This window comes from Oncorhynchus keta, chromosome 25 (genome assembly GCF_023373465.1).
Source record: "Oncorhynchus keta strain PuntledgeMale-10-30-2019 chromosome 25, Oket_V2, whole genome shotgun sequence".
In the NCBI taxonomy this organism is placed as follows: Eukaryota; Metazoa; Chordata; class Actinopteri; order Salmoniformes; family Salmonidae; genus Oncorhynchus; species Oncorhynchus keta.
In genome coordinates, this window is record NC_068445.1 from 21,235,154 (window position 1) to 21,259,743 (window position 24,590).

Below are 24,590 nucleotides of genomic sequence, written 5' to 3' on the forward strand. Positions count from 1 at the left end.
GCACCAGTATCAGCATGAACTAGAAGAGAGCTGGTTCTATGGACTAATCAGCAGTGAGCACCTAGACAATACAGAGGTGGGTGTATCTGACTGTCCACAACATCAAGTACATCAATCAACTAATGAGCGACTCCTTTGGCCGAGTCCGTATCAAGACTATAATAACACCACCAAAGTAAAGAGACACGGGATTTAACATCCAGGTTACATCTGGGTACCAAGGAATAATGCCTTGTTATTCAGCAAACCTATAATCAGTTAAACAACACATGACTCATCCTGTCCCACTCAAGTTCTAGACAGTCAGGGGTGTATAGATTCACTGGCTGTGAGTGACAGTTAAATCCACTCACTCTTTGACTTGCACGCTAGCCAAGCCGCTGGCCGCGTCCCCTATGACAGAGACAGAAAAGCCCCTCTTGCTGTTGGTGGCAGAGGGCATGGAGATGAGGGTGACCGTGTGAGGCAGAGAGTCCAGGGATGAGTCGGCGGAACGCTTCTCCAACACGGGTGCCAGGACGACCTGCTTATAGCACTTCCCACTGCACCCGAGAGGAAGAGGAAGAGAACGGAGGAGAGAAGAAAGAAGGAATAAGGGGCAGTGTTGTGGATAATGATGTTATTAAAGTGTTTACCAGTTGAAAGTGGGTCAAAGTGTTCATCAACGTGTTCTACTTCACCTATGTCATTTGTCTGTACATGGTTTCAAAACAATTGCCCTTTGGGAACAGTAAAGTTTGTTGTAGAAAAATATGTAGAGAAGGAGAGAGCAGGAAGGAGGGGTATGGCGAGAGTCAGACCGTAGAGGGAGCTCAGGTGTGACAGACAACAGATTCATCAGAGAGTCAGATCGTAGAGGGAGCTCAGGTGTGACAGACAACAGATTCAGAGAGTCAAACCGTAGAGGGAGCTCAGGTATGACAGACAACAGATTCATCAGAGTCAGACCGTAGAGGGAGCTCAGGTGTGACAGACAACAGATTCATCAGAGAGTCAGACCGTAGAGGGAGCTCAGGTGTGACAGACAACAGATTCAGAGAGTCAGACCGTAGAGGAGCTCAGGTGTGACAGACAACAGATTCAGAGAGTCAGACCGTAGAGGAGCTCAGGTGTGACAGACAACAGATTCATCAGAGAGTCAGAACGTAGAGGAGAGCTCAGGTGTGACAGACAACAGATTCATCAGAGAGTCAGACCGTAGAGGGAGCTCAGGTGTGACAGACAACAGATTCATCAGAGAGTCAGACCGTAGAGGGAGCTCAGGTGTGACAGACAACAGATTCAGAGAGTCAGACCGTAGAGGGAGCTCAGGTGTGACAGACAACAGATTCATCAGAGAGTCAGACCGTAGAGGGAGCTCAGGTGTGACAGACAACAGATTCATCAGAGAGTCAGACCGTAGAGGGAGCTCAGGTGTGACAGACAACAGATTCAGAGAGTCAGACCGTAGAGGGAGCTCAGGTGTGACAGACAACAGATTCATCAGAGAGTCAGACCGTAGAGGGAGCTCAGGTGTGACAGACAACAGATTCATCAGAGAGTCAGACCGTAGAGGGAGCTCAGGTATGACAGACAACAGATTCATCAGAGTCAGACTGTAGAGGGAGCTCAGGTGTGACAGACAACAGATTCATCAGAGAGTCAGACCGTAGAGGGAGCTCAGGTGTGACAGACAACAGATTCATCAGAGAGTCAGACCGTAGAGGGAGCTCAGGTGTGACAGACAACAGATTCATCAGAGAGTCAGACCGTAGAGGGAGCTCAGGTATGACAGACAACAGATTCATCAGAGAGTCAGACCGTAGAGGGAGCTCAGGTATGACAGACAACAGATTCATCAGAGAGTGAAACCGTAGAGGGAGCTCAGGTGTGACAGACAACAGATTCATCAGAGAGTCAGACCGTAGAGGGAGCTCAGGTGTGACAGACAACAGATTCATCAGTCAGACCGTAGAGGGAGCTCAGGTATGACAGACAACAGATTCATCAGAGTCAGACCGTAGAGGGAGCTCAGGTGTGACAGACAACAGATTCATCAGAGAGTCAGACCGTAGAGGGAGCTCAGGTGTGACAGACAACAGATTCATCAGAGAGTCAGATCGTAGAGGGAGCTCAGGTATGACAGACAACAGATTCATCAGAGAGTCAGACCGTAGAGGGAGCTCAGGTATGACAGACAACAGATTCATCAGAGAGTCAGACCGTAGAGGAGCTCAGGTGTGACAGACAACAGATTCAGAGAGTCGGAGAGTCAGATCAGAGAGTCCGACTGTAGAGGGAGCTCAGGTGTGACAGACAACAGATTCATCAGAGAGTCAGACCGTCAGAGGGAGCTCAGGTGTGACAGACAACAGATTCATCAGAGAGTCAGACCGTAGAGGGAGCTCAGGTGTGACAGACAACAGATTCATCAGAGAGTCAGACCGTAGAGGGAGCTCAGGTGTGACAGACAACAGATTCATCAGAGAGTCAAACCGTAGAGGGAGCTCAGGTGTGACAGACAACAGATTCATCAGAGAGTCAGACCGTAGAGGGAGCTCAGGTGTGACAGACAACAGATTCATCAGAGTCAGACCGTAGAGGGAGCTCAGGTATGACAGACAACAGATTCATCAGAGTCAGACCGTAGAGGGAGCTCAGGTGTGACAGACAACAGATTCATCAGAGAGTCAGACCGTAGAGGGAGCTCAGGTGTGACAGAGAGTCAACAGAGGAGCTCAGGTCATCATCAGAGAGTCAGACCGTAGAGGGAGCTCAGGTATGACAGACAACAGATTCATCAGAGAGTCAAACCGTAGAGGGAGCTCAGGTATGACAGACAACAGATTCATCAGAGAGTCAGACCGTAGAGGGAGCTCAGGTATGACAGACAACAGATTCATCAGAGAGTCAGACCGTAGAGGGAGCTCAGGTGTGACAGACAACAGATTCAGAGAGTCAGACCGTAGAGGGAGCTCAGGTGTGACAGACAACAGATTCATCAGAGAGTCAGACCGTAGAGGGAGCTCAGGTGTGACAGACAACAGATTCATCAGAGAGTCAGACCGTAGAGGGAGCTCAGGTGTGACAGACAACAGATTCATCAGAGTCAGACCGTAGAGGGAGCTCAGGTATGACAGACAACAGATTCATCAGAGAGTCAGACCGTAGAGGGAGCTCAGGTGTGACAGACAACAGATTCAGAGAGTCAGACCGTAGAGGGAGCTCAGGTGTGACAGACAACAGATTCATCAGAGGGAGGAGCTCAGGTGTGACAGACAACAGATTCATCAGAGAGTCAGACCGTAGAGGGAGCTCAGGTGTGACAGACAACAGATTCATCAGAGAGTCAGACCGTAGAGGGAGCTCAGGTGTGACAGACAACAGATTCATCAGAGAGTCAGACCGTAGAGGGAGCTCAGGTATGACAGACAACAGATTCATCAGAGAGTCAGACCGTAGAGGGAGCTCAGGTGTGACAGACAACAGATTCATCAGAGAGTCAGACCGTAGAGGGCTCAGCTTCAGAGTCAGACAACAGATTCATCAGAGTCAGACCGTAGAGGGAGCTCAGGTGTGACAGACAACAGATTCATCAGAGAGTCAGACCGTAGAGGGAGCTCAGGTGTGACAGACAACAGATTCATCAGAGAGTCAGACCGTAGAGGAGCTCAGGTACAGACAACAGATGACAGACAGACAGATTCATCAGACAACAGATCAGAGAGTCAGACCGTAGAGGGAGCTCAGGTGTGACAGACAACAGATTCATCAGAGAGTCAGACCGTAGAGGGAGCTCAGGTATGACAGACAACAGATTCATCAGAGAGTCAGACCGTAGAGGGAGCTCAGGTATGACAGACAACAGATTCATCAGAGAGTCAGACCGTAGAGGGAGCTCAGGTGTGACAGACAACAGATTCATCAGAGAGTCAGACCGTAGAGGGAGCTCAGGTGTGACAGACAACAGATTCATCAGAGAGTCAGACCGTAGAGGGAGCTCAGGTGTGACAGACAACAGATTCATCAGAGAGTCAGACCGTAGAGGGAGCTCAGGTATGACAGACAACAGATTCATCAGAGAGTCAGACCGTAGAGGGAGCTCAGGTATGACAGACAACAGATTCATCAGAGAGTCAGACCGTAGAGGGAGCTCAGGTATGACAGACAACAGATTCATCAGAGAGTCAAACCGTAGAGGGAGCTCAGGTGTGACAGACAACAGATTCATCAGAGAGTCAGACCGTAGAGGGAGCAGACAACAGATTCAGGTCAGTGACAGACAACAGATTCATCAGAGAGTCAGACCGTAGAGGGAGCTCAGGTGTGACAGACAACAGATTCATCAGAGAGTCAGACCGTAGAGGGAGCTCAGGTATGACAGACAACAGATTCATCAGAGAGTCAAACCGTAGAGGGAGCTCAGGTATGACAGACAACAGATTCATCAGAGAGTCAGACCGTAGAGGGAGCTCAGGTGTGACAGACAACAGATTCATCAGAGAGTCAGACCGTAGCTCAGGGAGCTCAGGTGTGACAGACAACAGATTCATCAGAGAGTCAGACCGTAGAGGGAGCTCAGGTGTGACAGACAACAGATTCATCAGAGAGTCAAACCGTAGAGGAGCTCAGGTGTGACAGACAACAGATTCATCAGAGAGTCAGACCGTAGCTCAGGGAGCAACAGATTCAGGTGTCAGACCGACTCAGACAACAGATTCATCAGAGAGTCAGACCGTAGAGGGAGCTCAGGTGTGACAGACAACAGATTCATCAGAGTCAGACCGTAGAGGGAGCTCAGGTGTGACAGACAACAGATTCATCAGAGAGTCAGACCGTAGAGGGAGCTCAGGTGTGACAGACAACAGATTCATCAGAGAGTCAGACCGTAGAGGGAGCTCAGGTGTGACATCAGAGAGTCAGACCGTAGACTCAGGTGTGACAGACAACAGATTCATCAGAGAGTCAGACCGTAGAGGGAGCTCAGGTGTGACAGACAACAGATTCATCAGAGAGTCAGACCGTAGAGGGAGCTCAGGTGTGACAGACAACAGATTCATCAGAGAGTCAGACCGTAGAGGGAGCTCAGGTGTGACAGACAACAGATTCATCAGAGAGTCAGACCGTAGAGGGAGCTCAGGTGTGACAGACAACAGATTCATCAGAAATAGAGCGATGCTGCCTGTTTCCAATAATATAAATCACATTCCCTAAACGGCCTCTATCAACATCAGACTAAACAAAAACATTGAACAGAATTCAAACAACTCTCACCAGTACAGTTTGGAGCGCTCCACCAGGGCATAGGTGTCCCTGTCCTCGATGACAACTTTGCAGCTCAGACACACAAAGCACTCTGGGTGATACTTGTATTCTCCGGCCACCTGGAAGAACAGATACAGGTGGGTTTGTCTTTCCCATGGCTTTCCAGCTTCATGGAGAGAACACTGTGCAGTTCTGTACTGTCCGGTGTTGTGTGCTTGATGGTGTTGTGTTCCGTGTGCTGTCCTCTCTGTGTGGCAGTGACACAGTCAGTAACACCTGCTCCACTCTTAACCTATCTGGAATATGCTATGATGTCATCCACCTCCCCGGGACCCAAGCCCTGCCTTCTCTAAGCACAGCATGCCTCTCACTGACACTCTCTCTTTTCACACATTAACAAACTCTGAAAGAAAGTCTGGTTCTCTCACACATGTACAACAGCTTACTCATTCACATGTGACTTCTCTATATATCTTACACACTCCCAATCTATTGGTCTTGCTCTCATGCTAAATTAGACAAAGTATCCACCTCCTGAAGCAAGTGACACACACACACACTCCTACACACATGGTATGTGCCATAGAGGAGGTTCAGAGGCCACTTCATGTGGGTTTGAACTTCATTCCTGGATCTGAAGTGATCATGTGATGTTAAGGCTGGGCGAGCTGGAAAACCTAAAATGTGCTCCTGTACATGAGGCCCGGAGAGATAATCTATTTTAACCAGTCAGTGTTTAACCGACTTCAATTTCATTGGAGTCTTCAGTCTACAACAACAACAAAGAGCTGCAATGCTTCTAAAGCTTGAATTCAACTTTGGTTAGAGATTTTGTCTCAAGACCTAAGCTCCTCATCAGATCATTTGAAAACAGGATCATTTCTAAAGAATGTGAATATATTAATGAAAACCTGTAGTCTTTGAAGTGAGATAATATGTTCCATTCTCCCCAGCTTTTCCTTGTAGGCTGCTATGAGTAAAAGTGTTGGGAAAGGATCTTGTTGCCGGTCCAGGGGGCACTAGGATTAGGCTGAGTGATGTAAGCCATGTGTGCGTCTGTGGCTGTGACTCCCTCCCTCCAGGCTGAAGCATTACCACACCGACCCCAGTCAGAAACAGCCTGAAGGAACCCCAGCTAGACACACACAGCTGTGTCATAGTCCATAGCTGGCTGTGTGTGTGCAGACTCTCTCGGCAAGGGGAGGCTAGTGTGTGTGTGTGTAGAGCTGTTCTATATTTATTTCTCTATTAATTTCTCCATTTTACCAATTGAAAAAGAACAAAAGAAGGATATTCCAAAGCAGTCTAATTTGAGAGGATTTACAACTGTCAAGAACTGTAAAACGTCTCCACAGCCACAGAGAAAGGCAAACTGAAATGAAAAATGCCATGCGACGATCTCCTCATCAGAGAACAAAATGGCATTTGGTGCCATAGCCTGCCCCACAAACACACAACAGCTTTAAGTAGCTGCATGCTCCACACTACTCTCCTCTCCTGAGAGACCCAACAGCTTTAAGTAGCTGCATGCTCCACACTACTCTCCTCTCCTGAGACCCAACAGCTTTAAGTAGCTGCATGCTCCACACTACTCTCCTCTCCTGAGACCCAACAGCTTTAAGTAGCTGCATGCTCCACACTACTCTCCTCTCCTGAGACCCAACAGCTTTAAGTAGCTGCATGCTCCACACTACTCTCCTCTCCTGAGAGACCCAACAGCTTTAAGTAGCTGCATGCTCCACACTACTCTCCTCTCCTGAGACCCAACAGCTTTAAGTAGCTGCATGCTCCACACTACTCTCCTCTCCTGAGACCCAACAGCTGTAAGTAGCTGCATGCTCCACACTACTCTCCTCTCCTGAGAGACCCAACAGCTTTAAGTAGCTGCATGCTCCACACTACTCTCCTCTCCTGAGACCCAACAGCTTTAAGTAGCTGCATGCTCCACACTACTCTCCTCTCCTGAGACCCAACAGCTTTAAGTAGCTGCATGCTCCACACTACTCTCCTCTCCTGAGACCCAACAGCTTTAAGTAGCTGCATGCTCCACACTACTCTCCTCTCCTGAGAGACCCAACAGCTTTAAGTAGCTGCATGCTCCACACTACTCATCCTCTCCTGAGAGACCCAACAGCTTTAAGTAGCTGCATGCTCCACACTACTATCCTCTCCTGAGAGACCCAACAGCTTTTGTAGCTGCATGCTCCACACTACTCTCCTCTCCTGAGAGACCCAACAGCTTTAAGTAGCTGCATGCTCCACACTACTCTCCTCTCCTGAGACCCAACAGCTTTAAGTAGCTGCATGCTCCACACTACTCTCCTCTCCTGAGAGACCCAACAGCTTTAAGTAGCTGCATGCTCCACACTACTATCCTCTCCTGAGAGACCCAACAGCTTTTGTAGCTGCATGCTCCACACTACTCTCCTCTCCTGAGAGACCCAACAGCTTTAAGTAGCTGCATGCTCCACACTACTCTCCTCTCCTGAGACCCAACAGCTTTAAGTAGCTGCATGCTCCACACTACTCTACTCTCCTAAGAGACCCAACAGCTTTAAGTAGCTGCATGCTCCACACTACTCTCCTCTCCTGAGACCCAACAGCTTTAAGTAGCTGCATGCTCCACACTACTCTCCTCTCCTGAGACCCAACAGCTTTAAGTAGCTGCATGCTCCACACTACTCTCCTCTCCTGAGACCCAACAGCTTTAAGTAGCTGCATGCTCCACACTACTCTCCTCTCCTGAGATACCCAACAACTTTAAGTAGCTGCATGCTCCACACTACTCTCCTCTCCTGAGACCCAACAGCTTTAAGCAGCTGCATTCTTCACACTACTCTCCTCTCCTGAGACCCAACAGCTTTAAGTAGCTGCATGCTCCTCACTACTCTCCTCTCCTGAGACCCAACAGCTTTAAGTAGCTGCATGCTCCACACTACTCTCCTCTCCTGAGAGACCCAACAGCTTTAAGCAGCTGCATGCTTCACACTACTCTCCTCTCCTGAGACCCAACAGCTTTAAGTAGCTGCATGCTCCACACTACTCTCCTTTCCTGAGACCCAACAGCTTTAAGCAGCTGCATGCTCCACACTACTCTCCTTTCCTGAGACCCAACAGCTTTAAGCAGCTGCATGCTCCACACTACTCTCCTCTCCTGAGACCCAACAGCTTTAAGTAGCTGCATGCTTCACACTACTCTCCTTTCCTGAGACCCAACAGCTTTAAGTAGCTGCATGCTCCACACTACTCTCCTCTCCTGAGACCCAACAGCTTTAAGTAGCTGCATGCTCCACACTACTCTCCTCTCCTGAGACCCAACAGCTTTAAATAGCTGCATGCTCCACACCACTCTCCTCTCCTGAGACCCAACAGCTTTAAGTAGCTGCATGCTCCACACTACTCTCCTCTCCTGAGACCCAACAGCTTTAAGTAGCTGCAAGCTTCAAACTACTCTCCTCTCCTGAGACCCAACAGCTTTAAGTAGCTGCAAGCTTCAAACTACTCTCCTCTCCTGAGACCCAACAGCTTTAAGTAGCTGCATGCTCCTCACTACTCTCCTCTCCTGAGACCCAACAGCTTTAAGTAGCTGCATGCTCCACACTACTCTCCTCTCCTGAGAGACCCAACAGCTTTAAGTAGCTGCATGCTCCACACTACTCTCCTCTCCTGAGACCCAACAGCTTTAAGTAGCTGCATGCTCCACACTACTCTCCTCTCCTGAGACCCAACAGCTTTAAGTAGCTGCATGCTCCACACTACTCTCCTCTCCTGAGACCCAACAGCTTTAAGTAGCTGCATGCTCCACACTACTCTCCTCTCCTGAGAGACCCAACAGCTTTATGTAGCTGCATGCTCCACACTACTCTCCTCTCCTGAGACCCAACAGCTTTAAGTAGCTGCATGCTCCACACTACTCTCCTCTCCTGAGACCCAACAGCTTTAAGTAGCTGCATGCTCCACACTACTCTCCTCCCCTGAGACCCAACAGCTTTAAGTAGCTGCATTTTCCACACTACTCTCCTCTCCTGAGAGACCCAACAGCTTTAAGTAGCTGCATGCTCCACACTACTCTCCTCTCCTGAGACCCAACAGCTTTAAGTAGCTGCATGCTCCACACTACTCTCCTCTCCTGAGAGACCCAACAGCTTTAAGTAGCTGCATGCTCCACACTACTCTCCTCTCCTGAGAGACCCAACAGCTTTAAGTAGCTGCATGCTCCACACTACTCTCCTCTCCTGAGAGACCCAACAGCTTTAAGTAGCTGCATGCTCCACACTACTCTCCTCTCCTGAGAGACCCAACAGCTTTAAGTAGCTGCATGCTCCACACTACTCTCCTCTCCTGAGAGACCCAACAGCTTTAAGTAGCTGCATGCTCCACACTACTCTCCTCTCCTGAGACCCAACAGCTTTAAGTAGCTGCATGCTCCACACTACTCTCCTCTCCTGAGACCCAACAGCTTTAAGTAGCTGCATGCTCCACACTACTCTCCTCTCCTGAGAGACCCAACAGCTTTAAGTAGCTGCATGCTCCACACTACTCTCCTCTCCTGAGACCCAACAGCTTTAAGTAGCTGCATGCTCCACACTACTCTCCTCTCCTGAGACCCAACAGCTTTAAGTAGCTGCATGCTCCACACTACTCTCCTCTCCTGAGACCCAACAGCTTTAAGTAGCTGCATGCTCCACACTACTCTCCTCTCCTGAGACCCAACAGCTTTAAGTAGCTGCATGCTCCACACTACTCTCCTCTCCTGAGACCCAACAGCTTTAAGCAGCTGCATTCTTCACACTACTCTCCTCTCCTGAGACCCAACAGCTTTAAGTAGCTGCATGCTCCTCACTACTCTCCTCTCCTGAGACCCAACAGCTTTAAGTAGCTGCATGCTCCACACTACTCTCCTCTCCTGAGAGACCCAACAGCTTTAAGCAGCTGCATGCTTCACACTACTCTCCTCTCCTGAGACCCAACAGCTTTAAGTAGCTGCATGCTCCACACTACTCTCCTTTCCTGAGACCCAACAGCTTTAAGCAGCTGCATGCTCCACACTACTCTCCTTTCCTGAGACCCAACAGCTTTAAGCAGCTGCATGCTCCACACTACTCTCCTCTCCTGAGACCCAACAGCTTTAAGTAGCTGCATGCTTCACACTACTCTCCTCTCCTGAGACCCAACAGCTTTAAGTAGCTGCATGCTCCTCACTACTCTCCTCTCCTGAGAGACCCAACAGCTTTAAGTAGCTGCATGCTCCTCACTACTCTCCTCTCCTGAGACCCAACAGCTTTAAGTAGCTGCATGCTCCACACTACTCTCCGCTCCTGAGAGACCCAACAGCTTTAAGTAGCTGCATTCTCCTCACTACTCTCCTCTCCTGAGACCCAACAGCTTTAAGTAGCTGCATGCTCCTCACTACTCTCCTCTCCTGAGAGACCCAACAGCTAGACCATTTAACGCAGTGTTGGTTCGGCTGCAGGGTAAGAGAAGGCTGCCAATTCAACCCTGCCAGAAATACTTGGCACTTCGCGTACAAAGCCAATGTGTCCAAAACCAAATAGAAAGGCCCATTATGTGTTTTGCTTACTGGCAAACTTCAGGTTAAAAAAAGACTTCATTTTGGGGCCCACTTTAATCCAGTTAAAGAGAAATGACCCTTTTGTGACCAGCAATTGTTTGTGTTTTCAGCAGTTCTAGTTGTATTTAGACCTGGTTTAATAGGGACCATAACACTGTTAAAATGAAGTTCCATTAAAAGGCACAGCACTCCAACCCCATGCATGGGAATTCCATAGCACTGATGAAACAAGAAGAAAGCTAACCAATATTCAGCCTTCAGCTACACTTTAATAGCATAACCATGAGCTCATGATCTAATCCTGAAAGATGAACATTGATTTGACAAACTCAGTCGAGCCAAACATTCTAACCTTCCCTTAATAACAGATACTTGATCTTTCAAAAACTGTCTCCAATAAACACTGTGGTGGTCTGGTGGCAGACTGGCCGTACAGTGTGGGTAGTATCTGTTGCCTTTCCACCGCAGTGTACTGAATCAGGTGATGGACTGGTTCCAAAACCACTCCATGTTCTCCATTTCCCCCCCAAAGTTCACTATGTGCTGGGGGAAGTGAACTGTGGAGACTGTACAGAGGATAACAGAGCGGGGCCATGACGGGGAAACCTAACTAACAGAGAGAGAAGCATCCATGACGGGGGAACCTAACTAACAGAGAGAGAAGCATCCATGACGGGGGAACCTAACTAACAGAGAGAGAAGCATCCATGACGGGGGAACCTAACTAACAGAGAGAGAAGCATCCAGAGAGAAGCATGACGGGGAACCTAACTAACAGAGAGAGAAGCATCCACGACGGGGGAACCTAACTAACAGAGAGAGAAGCATCCATGACGGGGGAACCTAACTAACAGAGAGAGAAGCATCCATGACGGGGGAACCTAACTAACAGAGAGAGAAGCATCCACGACGGGGGAACCTAACTAACAGAGAGAGAAGCATCCATGACGGGGGAACCTAACTAACAGAGAGGGAAGCATCCACGACGGGGGAACCTAACTAACAGAGAGAGAAGCATCCATGACGGGGGAACCTAACTAACAGAGAGAGAAGCATCCACGACGGGGGAACCTAACTAACAGAGAGAGAAGCATCCATGACGGGGGAACCTAACTAACAGAGAGAGAAGCATCCATGACGGGGGAACCTAACTAACAGAGAGAGAAGCATCCATGACGGGGAACCTAACTAACAGAGAGAGAAGCATCCAGAGAGAGAAGCATCCACGACGGGGAACCTAACTAACAGAGAGAGAAGCATCCATGAGAGAGAAGCATCCATGACGGGGGAACCTAACTAACAGAGAGAGAAGCATCCATGACGGGGGAACCTAACTAACAGAGAGAGAAGCATCCACGACGGGGGAACCTAACTAACAGAGAGAGAAGCATCCACGACGGGGGAACCTAACTAACAGAGAGAGAAGCATCCATGACGGGGGAACCTAACTAACAGAGAGAGAAGCATCCACGACGGGGGAACCTAACTAACAGAGAGAGAAGCATCCACGACGGGGGAACCTAACTAACAGAGAGAACCTAACTAACAGAGAGAAGCATCCACGACGGGGAACCTAACTAACAGAGAGAGAGAAGCATCCACGACGGGGGAACCTAACTAACAGAGAGAGAAGCATCCACGACGGGGAACCTAACTAACAGAGAGAAGCATCCATGACGGGGAACCTAACTAACAGAGAGAGAAGCATCCATGACGGGGAACCTAACTAACAGAGAGAAAGCATCCACGACGGGGAACCTAACTAACAGAGAGAGAAGCATCCACGGGGAACCTAACTAACAGAGAGAGAAGCATCCACCGGGGAACCTAACTAACAGAGAGAGAAGCATCCATGACGGGGAACCTAACTAACAGAGAGAGAAGCATCCACGACGGGGAACCTAACTAACAGAGAGAGAAGCATCCACGACGGGGAACCTAACTAACAGAGAGAGAAGCATCCATGACGGGGAACCTAACTAACAGAGAGAGAAGCATCCACGACGGGGGAACCTAACTAACAGAGAGAGAAGCATCCATGACGGGGAACCTAACTAACAGAGAGAGAAGCATCCACGACGAACCTAACTAACAGGGGAAGCAACCCTAACTAACAGAGAGAGAAGCATCCATGACGGGGAACCTAACTAACAGAGAGAGAAGCATCCATGACGGGGAACCTAACTAACAGAGAGAGAAGCATCCACGAACTAACAGAGGGCATCCACGAAACCTAACTAACAGAGAGAGAAGCATCCACGACGGGGAACCTAACTAACAGAGAGAGAAGCATCCACGACGGGGAACCTAACTAACAGAGAGAGAAGCATCCATGACGGGGAACCTAACTAACAGAGAGAGAAGCATCCATGACGGGGAACCTAACTAACAGAGAGAGAAGCATCCACGACGGGGAACCTAACTAACAGAGAGAGAAGCATCCATGACGGGGAACCTAACTAACAGAGAGAGAAGCATCCACGACGGGGAACCTAACTAACAGAGAGAGAAGCATCCACGACGGGGAACCTAACTAACAGAGAGAAGCATCCACGACGGGGAACCTAACTAACAGAGACTAACAGAGAGAAGCATCCACGACGGGGGAACCTAACTAACAGAGAGAGAAGCATCCACGACGGGGGAACCTAACTAACAGAGAGAGAAGCATCCATGACGGGGGAACCTAACTAACAGAGAGAGAAGCATCCATGACGGGGGAACCTAACTAACAGAGAGAAGCATCCACGACGGGGAACCTAACTAACAGAGAGAAGCATCCATGACGGGGAACCTAACTAACAGAGAGAGAAGCATCCACGACGGGGAACCTAACTAACAGAGAGAGAAGCATCCATGACGGGGAACCTAACTAACAGAGAGAGAAGCATCCATGACGGGGAACCTAACTAACAGAGAGAGAAGCATCCATGACGGGGAACCTAACTAACAGAGAGAGAAGCATCCATGACGGGGAACCTAACTAACAGAGAGAAAGCATCCACGACGGGGAACCTAACTAACAGAGAGAGAAGCATCCATGACGGGGAACCTAACTAACAGAGAGAGAAGCATCCACGACGGGGAACCTAACTAACAGAGAGAGAAGCATCCACGACGGGGAACCTAACTAACAGAGAGCATCCACGAGGGGAACATCTAACAGAGAGAGAAGCATCCATGACGGGGAACTAACAGAGAGAGAGCATCCACGACGGGGAACCTAACTAACAGAGAGAGAAGCATCCACGACGGGGGAACCTAACTAACAGAGGAAGCATCCATGACGGGGAACCTAACTAACAGAGAGAGAAGCATCCACGACGGGGAACCTAACTAACAGAGAGAGAGAAGCATCCACGACGGGGAACCTAACTAACAGAGAGAGAAGCATCCATGACGGGGAAACCTAACTAACAGAGAGAGAAGCATCCACGACGGGGAACCTAACTAACAGAGAGAAGCATCCACGACGGGGAACCTAACTAACAGAGAGAGAAGCATCCATGACGGGGGAACCTAACTAACAGAGAGAAGCATCCATGAGCATCCATCCATGGGGGGAACCTAACTAACAGAGAGAGAAGCATCCACGACGGGGAACCTAACTAACAGAGAGAGAAGCATCCACGACGGGGGAACCTAACTAACAGAGAGAGAAGCATCCATGACGGGTGAATCTAACTAACAGAGAGAGAAGCATCCATGACGGGGGAACCTAACTAACAGAGAGAGAAGCATCCACGACGGGGGAACCTAACTAACAGAGAGAGAAGCATCCATGACGGGGGAACCTAACTAACAGAGAGAGAAGCATCCACCTAACTAACAGAGAGAGAAGCATCCACGACGGGGGAACCTAACTAACAGAGAGAGAAGCATCCACGACGGGGGAACCTAACTAACAGAGAGAGAAGCATCCATGACGGGGGAACCTAACTAACAGAGAGAGAAGCATCCACGACGGGGGAACCTAACTAACAGAGAGAGAAGCATCCACGACGGGGGAACCTAACTAACAGAGAGAGAAGCATCCATGACGGGGGAACCTAACTAACAGAGAGAGAAGCATCCATGACGGGGGAACCTAACTAACAGAGAGAGAAGCATCCACGACGGGGGAACCTAACTAACAGAGAGAGAAGCATCCACGACGGGGGAACCTAACTAACAGAGAGAGAAGCATCCACGACGGGGGAACCTAACTAACAGAGAGAGAAGCATCCATGACGGGGAAACCTAACTAACAGAGAGAGAAGCATCCATGACGGGGGAACCTAACTAACAGAGAGGGAAGCATCCACGACGGGGGAACCTAACTAACAGAGAGAGAAGCATCCATGACGGGGGAACCTAACTAACAGAGAGAGAAGCATCCATGACGGGGGAACCTAACTAACAGAGAGAGAAGCATCCACGACGGGGGAACCTAACTAACAGAGAGAAGCATCCACGACGGGGGAACCTAACTAACAGAGAGAAGCATCCACGACGGGGGAACCTAACTAACAGAGAGAGAAGCATCCACGACGGGGGAACCTAACTAACAGAGAGAGAAGCATCCACGACGGGGGAACCTAACTAACAGAGAGAGAAGCATCCATGACGGGGGAACCTAACTAACAGAGAGAGAAGCATCCATGACGGGGGAACCTAACTAACAGAGAGAGAAGCATCCATGACGGGGAACCTAACTAACAGAGAGAGAAGCATCCATGACGGGGGAACCTAACTAACAGAGAGAGAAGCATCCATGACGGGGGAACCTAACTAACAGAGAGAGAAGCATCCATGACGGGGGAACCTAACTAACAGAGAGAGAAGCATCCATGACGGGGGAACCTAACTAACAGAGAGGGAAGCATCCACGACGGGGGAACCTAACTAACAGAGAGAGAAGCATCCATGACGGGGGAACCTAACTAACAGAGAGAGAAGCATCCATGACGGGGAACCTAACTAACAGAGAGAGAAGCATCCATGACGGGGAAACCTAACTAACAGAGAGAAAGCATCCACGACGGGGAACCTAACTAACAGAGAGAGAAGCATCCATGACGGGGAACCTAACTAACAGAGAGAAGCATCCACGACGGGGAACCTAACTAACAGAGAGAGAAGCATCCATGACGGGGACACCTAACTAACAGAGAGAAGCATCCACGACGGGGAACCTAACTAACAGAGAGAGAAGCATCCATGACGGGGAAACCTAACTAACAGAGAGAAGCATCCACGACGGGGAACCTAACTAACAGAGAGAGAAGCATCCATGACGGGGAACCTAACTAACAGAGAGAAGCATCCACGACGGGGGAACCTAACTAACAGAGAGAGAAGCATCCATGACGGGGAAACCTAACTAACAGAGAGAAGCATCCACGACGGGGAACCTAACTAACAGAGAGAGAAGCATCCACGACGGGGAACCTAACTAACAGAGAGAGAAGCATCCATGACGGGGAACCTAACTAACAGAGAGAAGCATCCACGACGGGGAACCTAACTAACAGAGAGAAGCATCCACGACGGGGGAACCTAACTAACAGAGAGAAGCATCCACGACGGGGAACCTAACTAACAGAGAGAGAAGCATCCACGACGGGGAAACCTAACTAACAAGAGAGAAGCATCCACGACGGGGAACCTAACTAACAGAGAGAGAAGCATCCGCGACGGGGAACCTAACTAACAGAGAGAGAAGCATCCATGACGGGGGAACCTAACTAACAGAGAGAGAAGCATCCACGACGGGGAACCTAACTAACAGAGAAAGCATCCACGACGGGGAACCTAACTAACAGAGAGAAGCATCCACGACGGGGAACCTAACTAACAGAGAGAGAAGCATCCATGACGGGGGAACCTAACTAACAGAGAGAGAAGCATCCATGACGGGGGAACCTAACTAACAGAGAGAGAAGCATCCATGACGGGGGAACCTAACTAACAGAGAGAGAAGCATCCATGACGGGGGAACCTAGCTAACACAGACATACACATTGTGCTGGGGGACCTAACTAACACAGACATACACATTGTGCTGGGGGACCTAACTAACACAGAGAGAGAAGCATCCACGACGGGGGAACCTAGCTAACACAGACATACACATTGTGCTGGGGGACCTAACTAACACAGACATACACATTGTGCTGGGGAACCTAACTAACACAGAGAGAGAAGCATCCACGACGGGGGAACCTAGCTAACACAGACATACACATTGTGCTGGGGGACCTAACTAACACAGACATACACATTGTGCTGGGGGACCTAACTAACACAGACATACACATTGTGCTGGGGGACCTAACTAACACAGACATACACATTGTGCTGGGGGACCTAACTAACACAGACATACACATTGTGCTGGGGGACCTAACTAACACAGACATACACATTGTGCTGGGGGACCTAACTAACACAGACATACACATTGTGCTGGGGGACCTAACTAACACAGACATACACATTGTGCTGGGGGACCTAACTAACACAGACATACACATTGTGCTGGGGGACCTAACTAACACAGACATACACATTGTGCTGGGGGACCTAACTAACACAGACATACACATTGTGCTGGGGGACCTAACTAACACAGACATACACATTGTGCTGGGGGACCTAACTAACACAGACATACACATTGTGCTGGGGAACCTAACTAACACAGAGAGAAGGTTCAGGTACAAATTGCCATCTTTTAAAGCAACCAGAATGCAGAGCATGGTCGCTTTGTGTGGATTATTACTGCTGTGCCAGTGCCCAGCCCCCATGACCTCTCCTGTACATAAGTATTGACCTCAATCACCAAGGATATGTTTGTTACAACATAGGGCTTCAACCTTCCCTCTAGGGATTCTGCTGAAAGTTGAGGAGAGGGGGAAAAGTGGGTAAAGCTGACAGTTCCCTCATTTGTACACATGGAGAAAAACAGATCCTATTGCTGCACAACCCACTGAGCTCATATCAAAGAACAGTGATTCACTGTGAGTTGGTGTTATCCGAGTGTGGCCCTACACATCTAACATATGAATACAATAGTAATCCTGACAGTGAATTATTAATATATTATCTAATGTACAGCTTTGTCTGACTGTTCTCCATACCAACACTGTCGTCTTTATGTTCAATGAGATCTAAAAGTGAACCAAGCCTGAAGCCTACTGCATTATAATACCTGATACTTTGGATCTTGGGCCAACCTAAACAGCAACCAGGGTTGAAAGCACGGACCAGGTGTGCAGAAGCTCCAGGATCACAATCAGACTGGGATATACCGATACGTGGAAATGACAAACCATAGTCTCAGTGTCTACTGACAGTGAGGTGAGGAGGATGGAGTGGGGTGACTCACCATGGCAGGTCCAGTCATGAGCAGAGAACAGCCGTGACACAGCTCTCCAAACTTCTCCCAGTAGTGTTTACGGCAGTACAGCTTTCCATCCTTCTCATAGTACCAGTTGGTCAGGTGGTCACAGCACTCTGAGCACCTGTGGATGGGAAAAACACGTTTACCTCTGCAAGAAATGAAGAGAGAAGAGTGGACATACGGATCCCTTCAGCAGAGACCATATCAAGTGTAGAGCAAGCTGTTTCAAGGTGATTTAGAGGAGAGTCACTACAAAGCCTGAGTGTATCATTTCAAAGACCTGTTGACAATCTCAAAGGCTTGTGTTAGATTTCTGAAAGATTCCTATTGAGCAGAGATTCCCACCACTCAAACAATGGAGTCTGAGAGATGACATGCAGATAGAACCAATAGGCAATAGACGAAGCTGGAGCAGAATAATTACAAAAAGATTCTCAAAGAAAACAGCATCTGAAAAAGACAAATACACTGGGGACTTAGTGCGAGATCTGAGTCAATTAATATTGGAAATAGTTTAACCAACACGCAAACAGATGACCGGTCTGTACACTCTCCCTCAACCAATCCTCTTTACAAAGAAAGTGAGGGTGAAAGTATCCCTTAACGAGAGGCACTGGCACTGTAGACACAGCGCAGCAAAAGCCATTCATCATGTGAGAAATGACACTGGTGAACATGATACCTTCCACTCCCAGGTTGCACTGGATGACGGTATCTACTTGTCTCTGATCGCCAGGGTACGATGTAAAGGAAGTAGGTTACCTTGTTACTGAGACATGTCACGTCTCGTTGGTGTGATCCATCACAAGGTAGGTAACACTGTGAAGAGAGTGACTACACACACACACACACAATGTCTACATGAGGGCTGTGGTTTCCCAGAAGAATAAAGCGATAAGCAGCAGACCTTGGGAAACACTGATCATTAACCTTACCTAAATACCAGCAACTAACACCAAAGGCTGCCCTCAGCTCTCCCCATCCACAGCCACATTCCAGCATCTGAATGTGTTCCAGTTGTTTCTGAGCATGATGAAGCAGCTCTCAGACAGAAAGCCTCTACACAGCCTGGTGGAGGGGGATCAACAAAGAATGTGGTGAATGCACCGATTTGTCTGAATTTCTAGTTGAGTAATGTGCATAGAGTTAGGAATGCTGAAGTTGCTGAGAGATCAGGGAGCACCTGCAGGCTGTGAGGATACCTTCAGGTAGTTTCACAGGTTATGTAAAATGGCAGCACCTGCAGGCTGTGAGGATACCTTCAGGTAGTTTCACAGGTTATGTAAAATGGCAGCACCTGCAGGCTGTGAGGATACCTTCAGGTAGTTTCACAGGTTATGTAAAATGGCAGCACCTGCAGGCTGTGAGGATACCTTCAGGTAGTTTCACAGGTTATGTAAAATGGCAGCACCTGCAGGCTGTGAGGATACCTTCAGGTAGTTTCACAGGTTATGTAAAATGGCAGCACCTGCAGGCTGTGAGGATACCTTCAGGTAGTTTCACAGGTTATGTAAAATGGCAGCACCTGCAGGCTGTGAGGATACCTTCAGGTAGTTTCACAGGTTATGTAAAATGGCAGCACCTGCAGGCTGTGAGGATACCTTCAGGTAGTTTCACAGGTTATGTAAAATGGCAGCACCTGCAGGCTGTGAGGATACCTTCAGGTAGTTTCACAGGTTATGTAAAATGGCAGCACCTGCAGGCTGTGAGGATACCTTCAGGTAGTTTCAGGTTAGTTTCACAGGTTATGTTAAAATGGCAGCACCTGCAAAATGGCAGCACCTGCAGGCTGTGAGGATACCTTCAGGTAGTTTCACAGGTTATGTAAAATGGCAGCACCTGCAGGCTGTGAGGATACCTTCAGGTAGTTTCACAGGTTATGTAAAATGGCAGCACCTGCAGGCTGTGAGGATACCTTCAGGTAGTTTCACAGGTTATGTAAAATGGCAGCACCTGCAGGCTGTGAGGATACCTTCAGGTAGTTTCACAGGTTATGTAAAATGGCAGCACCTGCAGGCTGTGAGGATACCTTCAGGTAGTTTCACACCTGGTTATAGTTTCAAAAAATGGCAGCACCTGCAGGCTGTGAGGATACCTTCAGGTAGTTTCACAGGTTATGTAAAATGGCAGCACCTGCAGGCTGTGAGGATACCTTCAGGTAGTTTCACAGGTTATGTAAAATGGCAGCACCTGCAGGCTGTGAGGATACCTTCAGGTAGTTTCACAGGTTATGTAAAATGGCAGCACCTGCAGGCTGTGAGGATACCTTCAGGTAGTGTTCACAGGTAGTATGTAAAATCACAGGTTATGTAAAATGGCAGCACCTGCAGGCTGTGAGGATACCTTCAGGTAGTTTCACAGGTTATGTAAAATGGCAGCACCTGCAGGCTGTGAGGATACCTTCAGGTAGTTTCACAGGTTATGTAAAATGGCAGCACCTGCAGGCTGTGAGGATACCTTCAGGTAGTTTCACAGGTTATGTAAAATGGCAGCACCTGCAGGCTGTGAGGATACCTTCAGGTAGTTTCACAGGTTATGTAAAAAATGGCAGCACCTGCAGGCTGTGAGGATACCTTCAGGTAGTTTCACAGGTTATGTAAAATGGCAGCACCTGCAGGCTGTGAGGATACCTTCAGGTAGTTTCACAGGTTATGTAAAATGGCAGCACCTGCAGGCTGTGAGGATACCTTCAGGTAGTTTCACAGGTTATGTAAAATGGCAGCACCTGCAGGCTGTGAGGATACCTTCAGGTAGTTTCACAGGTTATGTAAAATGGCAGCACCTGCAGGCTGTGAGGAGGATACCTTCAGGTAGTTTCACAGGTTATGTAAAATGGCAGCACCTGCAGGCTGTGAGGATACCTTCAGGTAGTTTCACAGGTTATGTAAAATGGCAGCACCTGCAGGCTGTGAGGATACCTTCAGGTAGTTTCACAGGTTATGTAAAATGGCAGCACCTGCAGGCTGTGAGGATACCTTCAGGTAGTTTCACAGGTTATGTAAAATGGCAGCACCTGCAGGCTGTGAGGATACCTTCAGGTAGTTTCACAGGTTATGTAAAATGGCAGCACCTGCAGGCTGTGAGGATACCTTCAGGTAGTTTCACAGGTTATGTAAAATGGCAGCACCTGCAGGCTGTGAGGATACCTTCAGGTAGTTTCACAGGTTATGTAAAATGGCAGCACCTGCAGGCTGTGAGGATACCTTCAGGTAGTTTCACAGGTTATGTAAAATGGCAGCACCTGCAGGCTGTGAGGATACCTTCAGGTAGTTTCACAGGTTATGTAAAATGGCAGCACCTGCAGGCTGTGAGGATTATCTCCAGGAGGATACCTTCAGGTAGTTTCACAGGTTATGTAAAATGGCAGGTTGAGGATACCTTCAGGTAGTTTCACAGGTTATGTAAAATGGCTTCAGGTAGTTTCACAGGTTATGTAAAATGGCAGCACCTGCAGGCTGTGAGGATACCTTCAGGTAGTTTCACAGGTTATGTAAAATGGCAGCACCTGCAGGCTGTGAGGATACCTTCAGGTAGTTTCACAGGTTATGTAAAATGGCAGCACCTGCAGGCTGTGAGGATACCTTCAGGTAGTTTCACAGGTTATGTAAAATGGCAGCACCTGCAGGCTGTGAGGATACCTTCAGGTAGTTTCACAGGTTATGTAAAATGGCAGCACCTGCAGGCTGTGAGGATACCTTCAGGTAGTTTCACAGGTTATGTAAAATGGCAGCACCTGCAGGCTGTGAGGATACCTTCAGGTAGTTTCACAGGTTATGTAAAATGGCAGCACCTGCAGGCTGTGAGGATACCTTCAGGTAGTTTCACAGGTTATGTAAAATGGCAGCACCAGGTTAAGCTGTGTGAGGCGCACAATCAATTCTAAACCTCTCAAGGAGATTAGTCTAGGTCACTAAACTGGCAACCCACTTACACAGACTCCCTGTGAAGAAGGGGTTGCCAGTTCTGCATACTGACTCATTCATCTGGAGGATCATTTAAAAACCGTGCAAACACACAAAATATGCCCCAAAATGTGTGTGCACCAGTTTTCACGCAAAAGTTGCCATTTCAAATGTTTTACGTGAAGTGAGAATGTGCACACCTCCCTGCAAACTTCAGACCATGCGTACGCACATCTGCTAGTGGTTGAAATATTGTATTGCAAGCTGGCAAGTATTTTGTGCAAATGGGGTATATGATGAAAAGCTTATACATAAAAAACTAACAGAAAAACATTTGAATAAGAATGCAACCATCAGTGAGAACGGCAAACCTATGTGTATTATATTCAGAATCTAAAATAATTCAACATAGGAATCATTTTCCTAATTTATTTTCATAGCCATTGCAGAATATATTCCTCACATTTTCTGGCCGTGATGGTTTCATATTCCCAAAGTAGCCATACAACAAATTTGAAATGACCATGCGCATCTCTCATTTAATTGGACCTTGTAGCCCAGTAAATAGACAGGCTATACAGTATGTATTTCAAACTTTGCAATATCATAAGCAGCGGGCTTTATAATACTGGTATAGCGTTTAACAGCTAATCTTTTACATTGAAGTAGGTCTATGTATCAAGTTAAGTTTTTAATTGTCATGTGCAAAAGTAGCCTACAGTGAAATGCCTTTCTTGCTCTTTACCAACAACGCAGTAATGATTATCAGTAGTACTATATAAAATGTATTTTAAAAAGTCAAGCAGAACAAAAACATACAAGAAATATTACTAACACTGGAAGTAGTGTAATTGCATTTCTTTTTTGCAGCCTGCCCTACAATGTTTCAGGATTTGTGGGCGGTCCGTCATATTTAGGTTGGGGAAAAAGTCGATATAAAACATTGTTGAATTCAAACGTTCTGCTGACAGGTCTACGACAATTTGACTTTGTTTTCTCATTCACAAATCGACACAGTCGATTACAACATTCTGCCAACACAGTAAATAGACCAGTAGCTTATGTTAACATTTTGACAGTATGGGTAGGATACAATAGACTACTCATACTGTCAGAATACAATATAGCTGTGTGATAGGAGCACAACATCATTGCCTATTAAATCAAAGAGCCTATACCAAGGCAAGACATACTGTATGAACCCAATAATCTATTGATAAACTAAATATTGAACAACCATTTGTATTTTGCATGCTGAAGCCTAATGCCAATAGTTCCAAATTATACAGCAAATAAAGAGCATTATTGTCACCATAAAAAGTGAATGGAGGCATTTTCCCAGGTGGAGTTTTAATGCTCGTTCACGTGTGCACAGTTGTACAACAACATCTGATTTAAGCAGGAAAAGAGTGAAAAAGTTATTTCCAGGCCTTCCTGTGCACACAGCCTGGTCTCATAGACTAGACATAACATAGCAAATCTAAATCCAGGACACTCTAATTAGTAATGATATGTTAAGTTTGGTATGGTTACATAAGACAGATGGTTACTTAAAGGAGGGATGGTTGGTCGGGATGGATGGATGGGCGTATAATGCGAAATTATAGCAACTCAAAGGTTGCGAGTTCAAATCCAATCATCACAGAAAACTTTTGCAACTTTTCAACTACTTACTACTTTTTAGCTAATTTGCAACTACATAGAATGTTAGCTAACCCTTCCCCTAACCTCAACTCTTATATCAACGCTTGATGATTCTTTGATTATCAGCTGTGTAGTACTAGGGCAAAAACCAAAACATGCACCCCTTGGGGTCCCCAGGACAGAGTTTGGGAAACACTGCCTTCACCTTTAAACAAACTCATAAACTTAACCCTAGCCTAGCTAACATTAGCCAGCTAGCTAGAATTCATAACATATCATACGCTGGGCAAATTCATAGCATATAATACAAATTGTAATTCAAAATGGGTGATGGACATCCACAAATTAATACATACCATACAAAACGTAACATATCATACTAAAGGGAGTGTGACGGATTTACGTACAGAATAATACGGAATGCTCCGAGACTAGGTTGGTGCACAGAGGGATGGTGTAGAAAAGCAGAGGGGTGCAGAAAGGCTGCCCAGATAAAGATCACATTAGTGAGGGGAGTGCTGTATGTAATAGGGAACGCTGCCCTCGGACTGGCCTAATGCCCAAATGAGATCCTTTTGTCTGACGGAATGTTGACCATACATCTTGGTTACAGAAAGAAACTAAAAAAGTGACCAAAAAGGAACTGTATTAAAACATTGTTTTTGTCTTTTTTTCCTCATCTGTACTCTCCTCTGTACTACTGAGACTGTTTAGTGTGTTAGCCAATCTGTGGTCAGTAGTAGTGCCCTACTCTATGTGATAGTAAACCTGAATATTGCATGTACACTCACGCACGCACTGTATGTGAGTATTTGTGAGGAACCTGTATATCATCATTGTGTGT

The 24,590-nt window shown here is 47.6% G+C and overlaps 1 protein-coding gene across 6 annotated transcripts in view; it reads right to left on the reverse strand.

Annotated features, from left to right (window-relative positions):
* Positions 1–24,590, reverse strand: part of LOC118358399 (LIM domain kinase 2-like) — a 47,656-nt gene that overhangs the window by 10,746 nt on the left and 12,320 nt on the right. For 4 of the 6 annotated variants that reach the window (XM_035736191.2, XM_035736190.2, XM_035736193.2 and 1 more), the window contains 3 exons: positions 18,186–18,321; positions 5,254–5,363; positions 354–542 (listed from right to left, as the gene is read on the reverse strand). In XM_035736191.2, coding sequence (XP_035592084.1) covers positions 354–542; positions 5,254–5,363; positions 18,186–18,321 — 435 coding nt within the window. Of the gene's footprint in view, positions 1–353; positions 543–5,253; positions 5,364–18,185; positions 18,322–18,962; positions 19,269–24,590 lie in introns of all 6 variants that reach the window. The other 2 variants (XM_035736195.1, XM_035736196.1) reach the window with 2 other exon arrangements.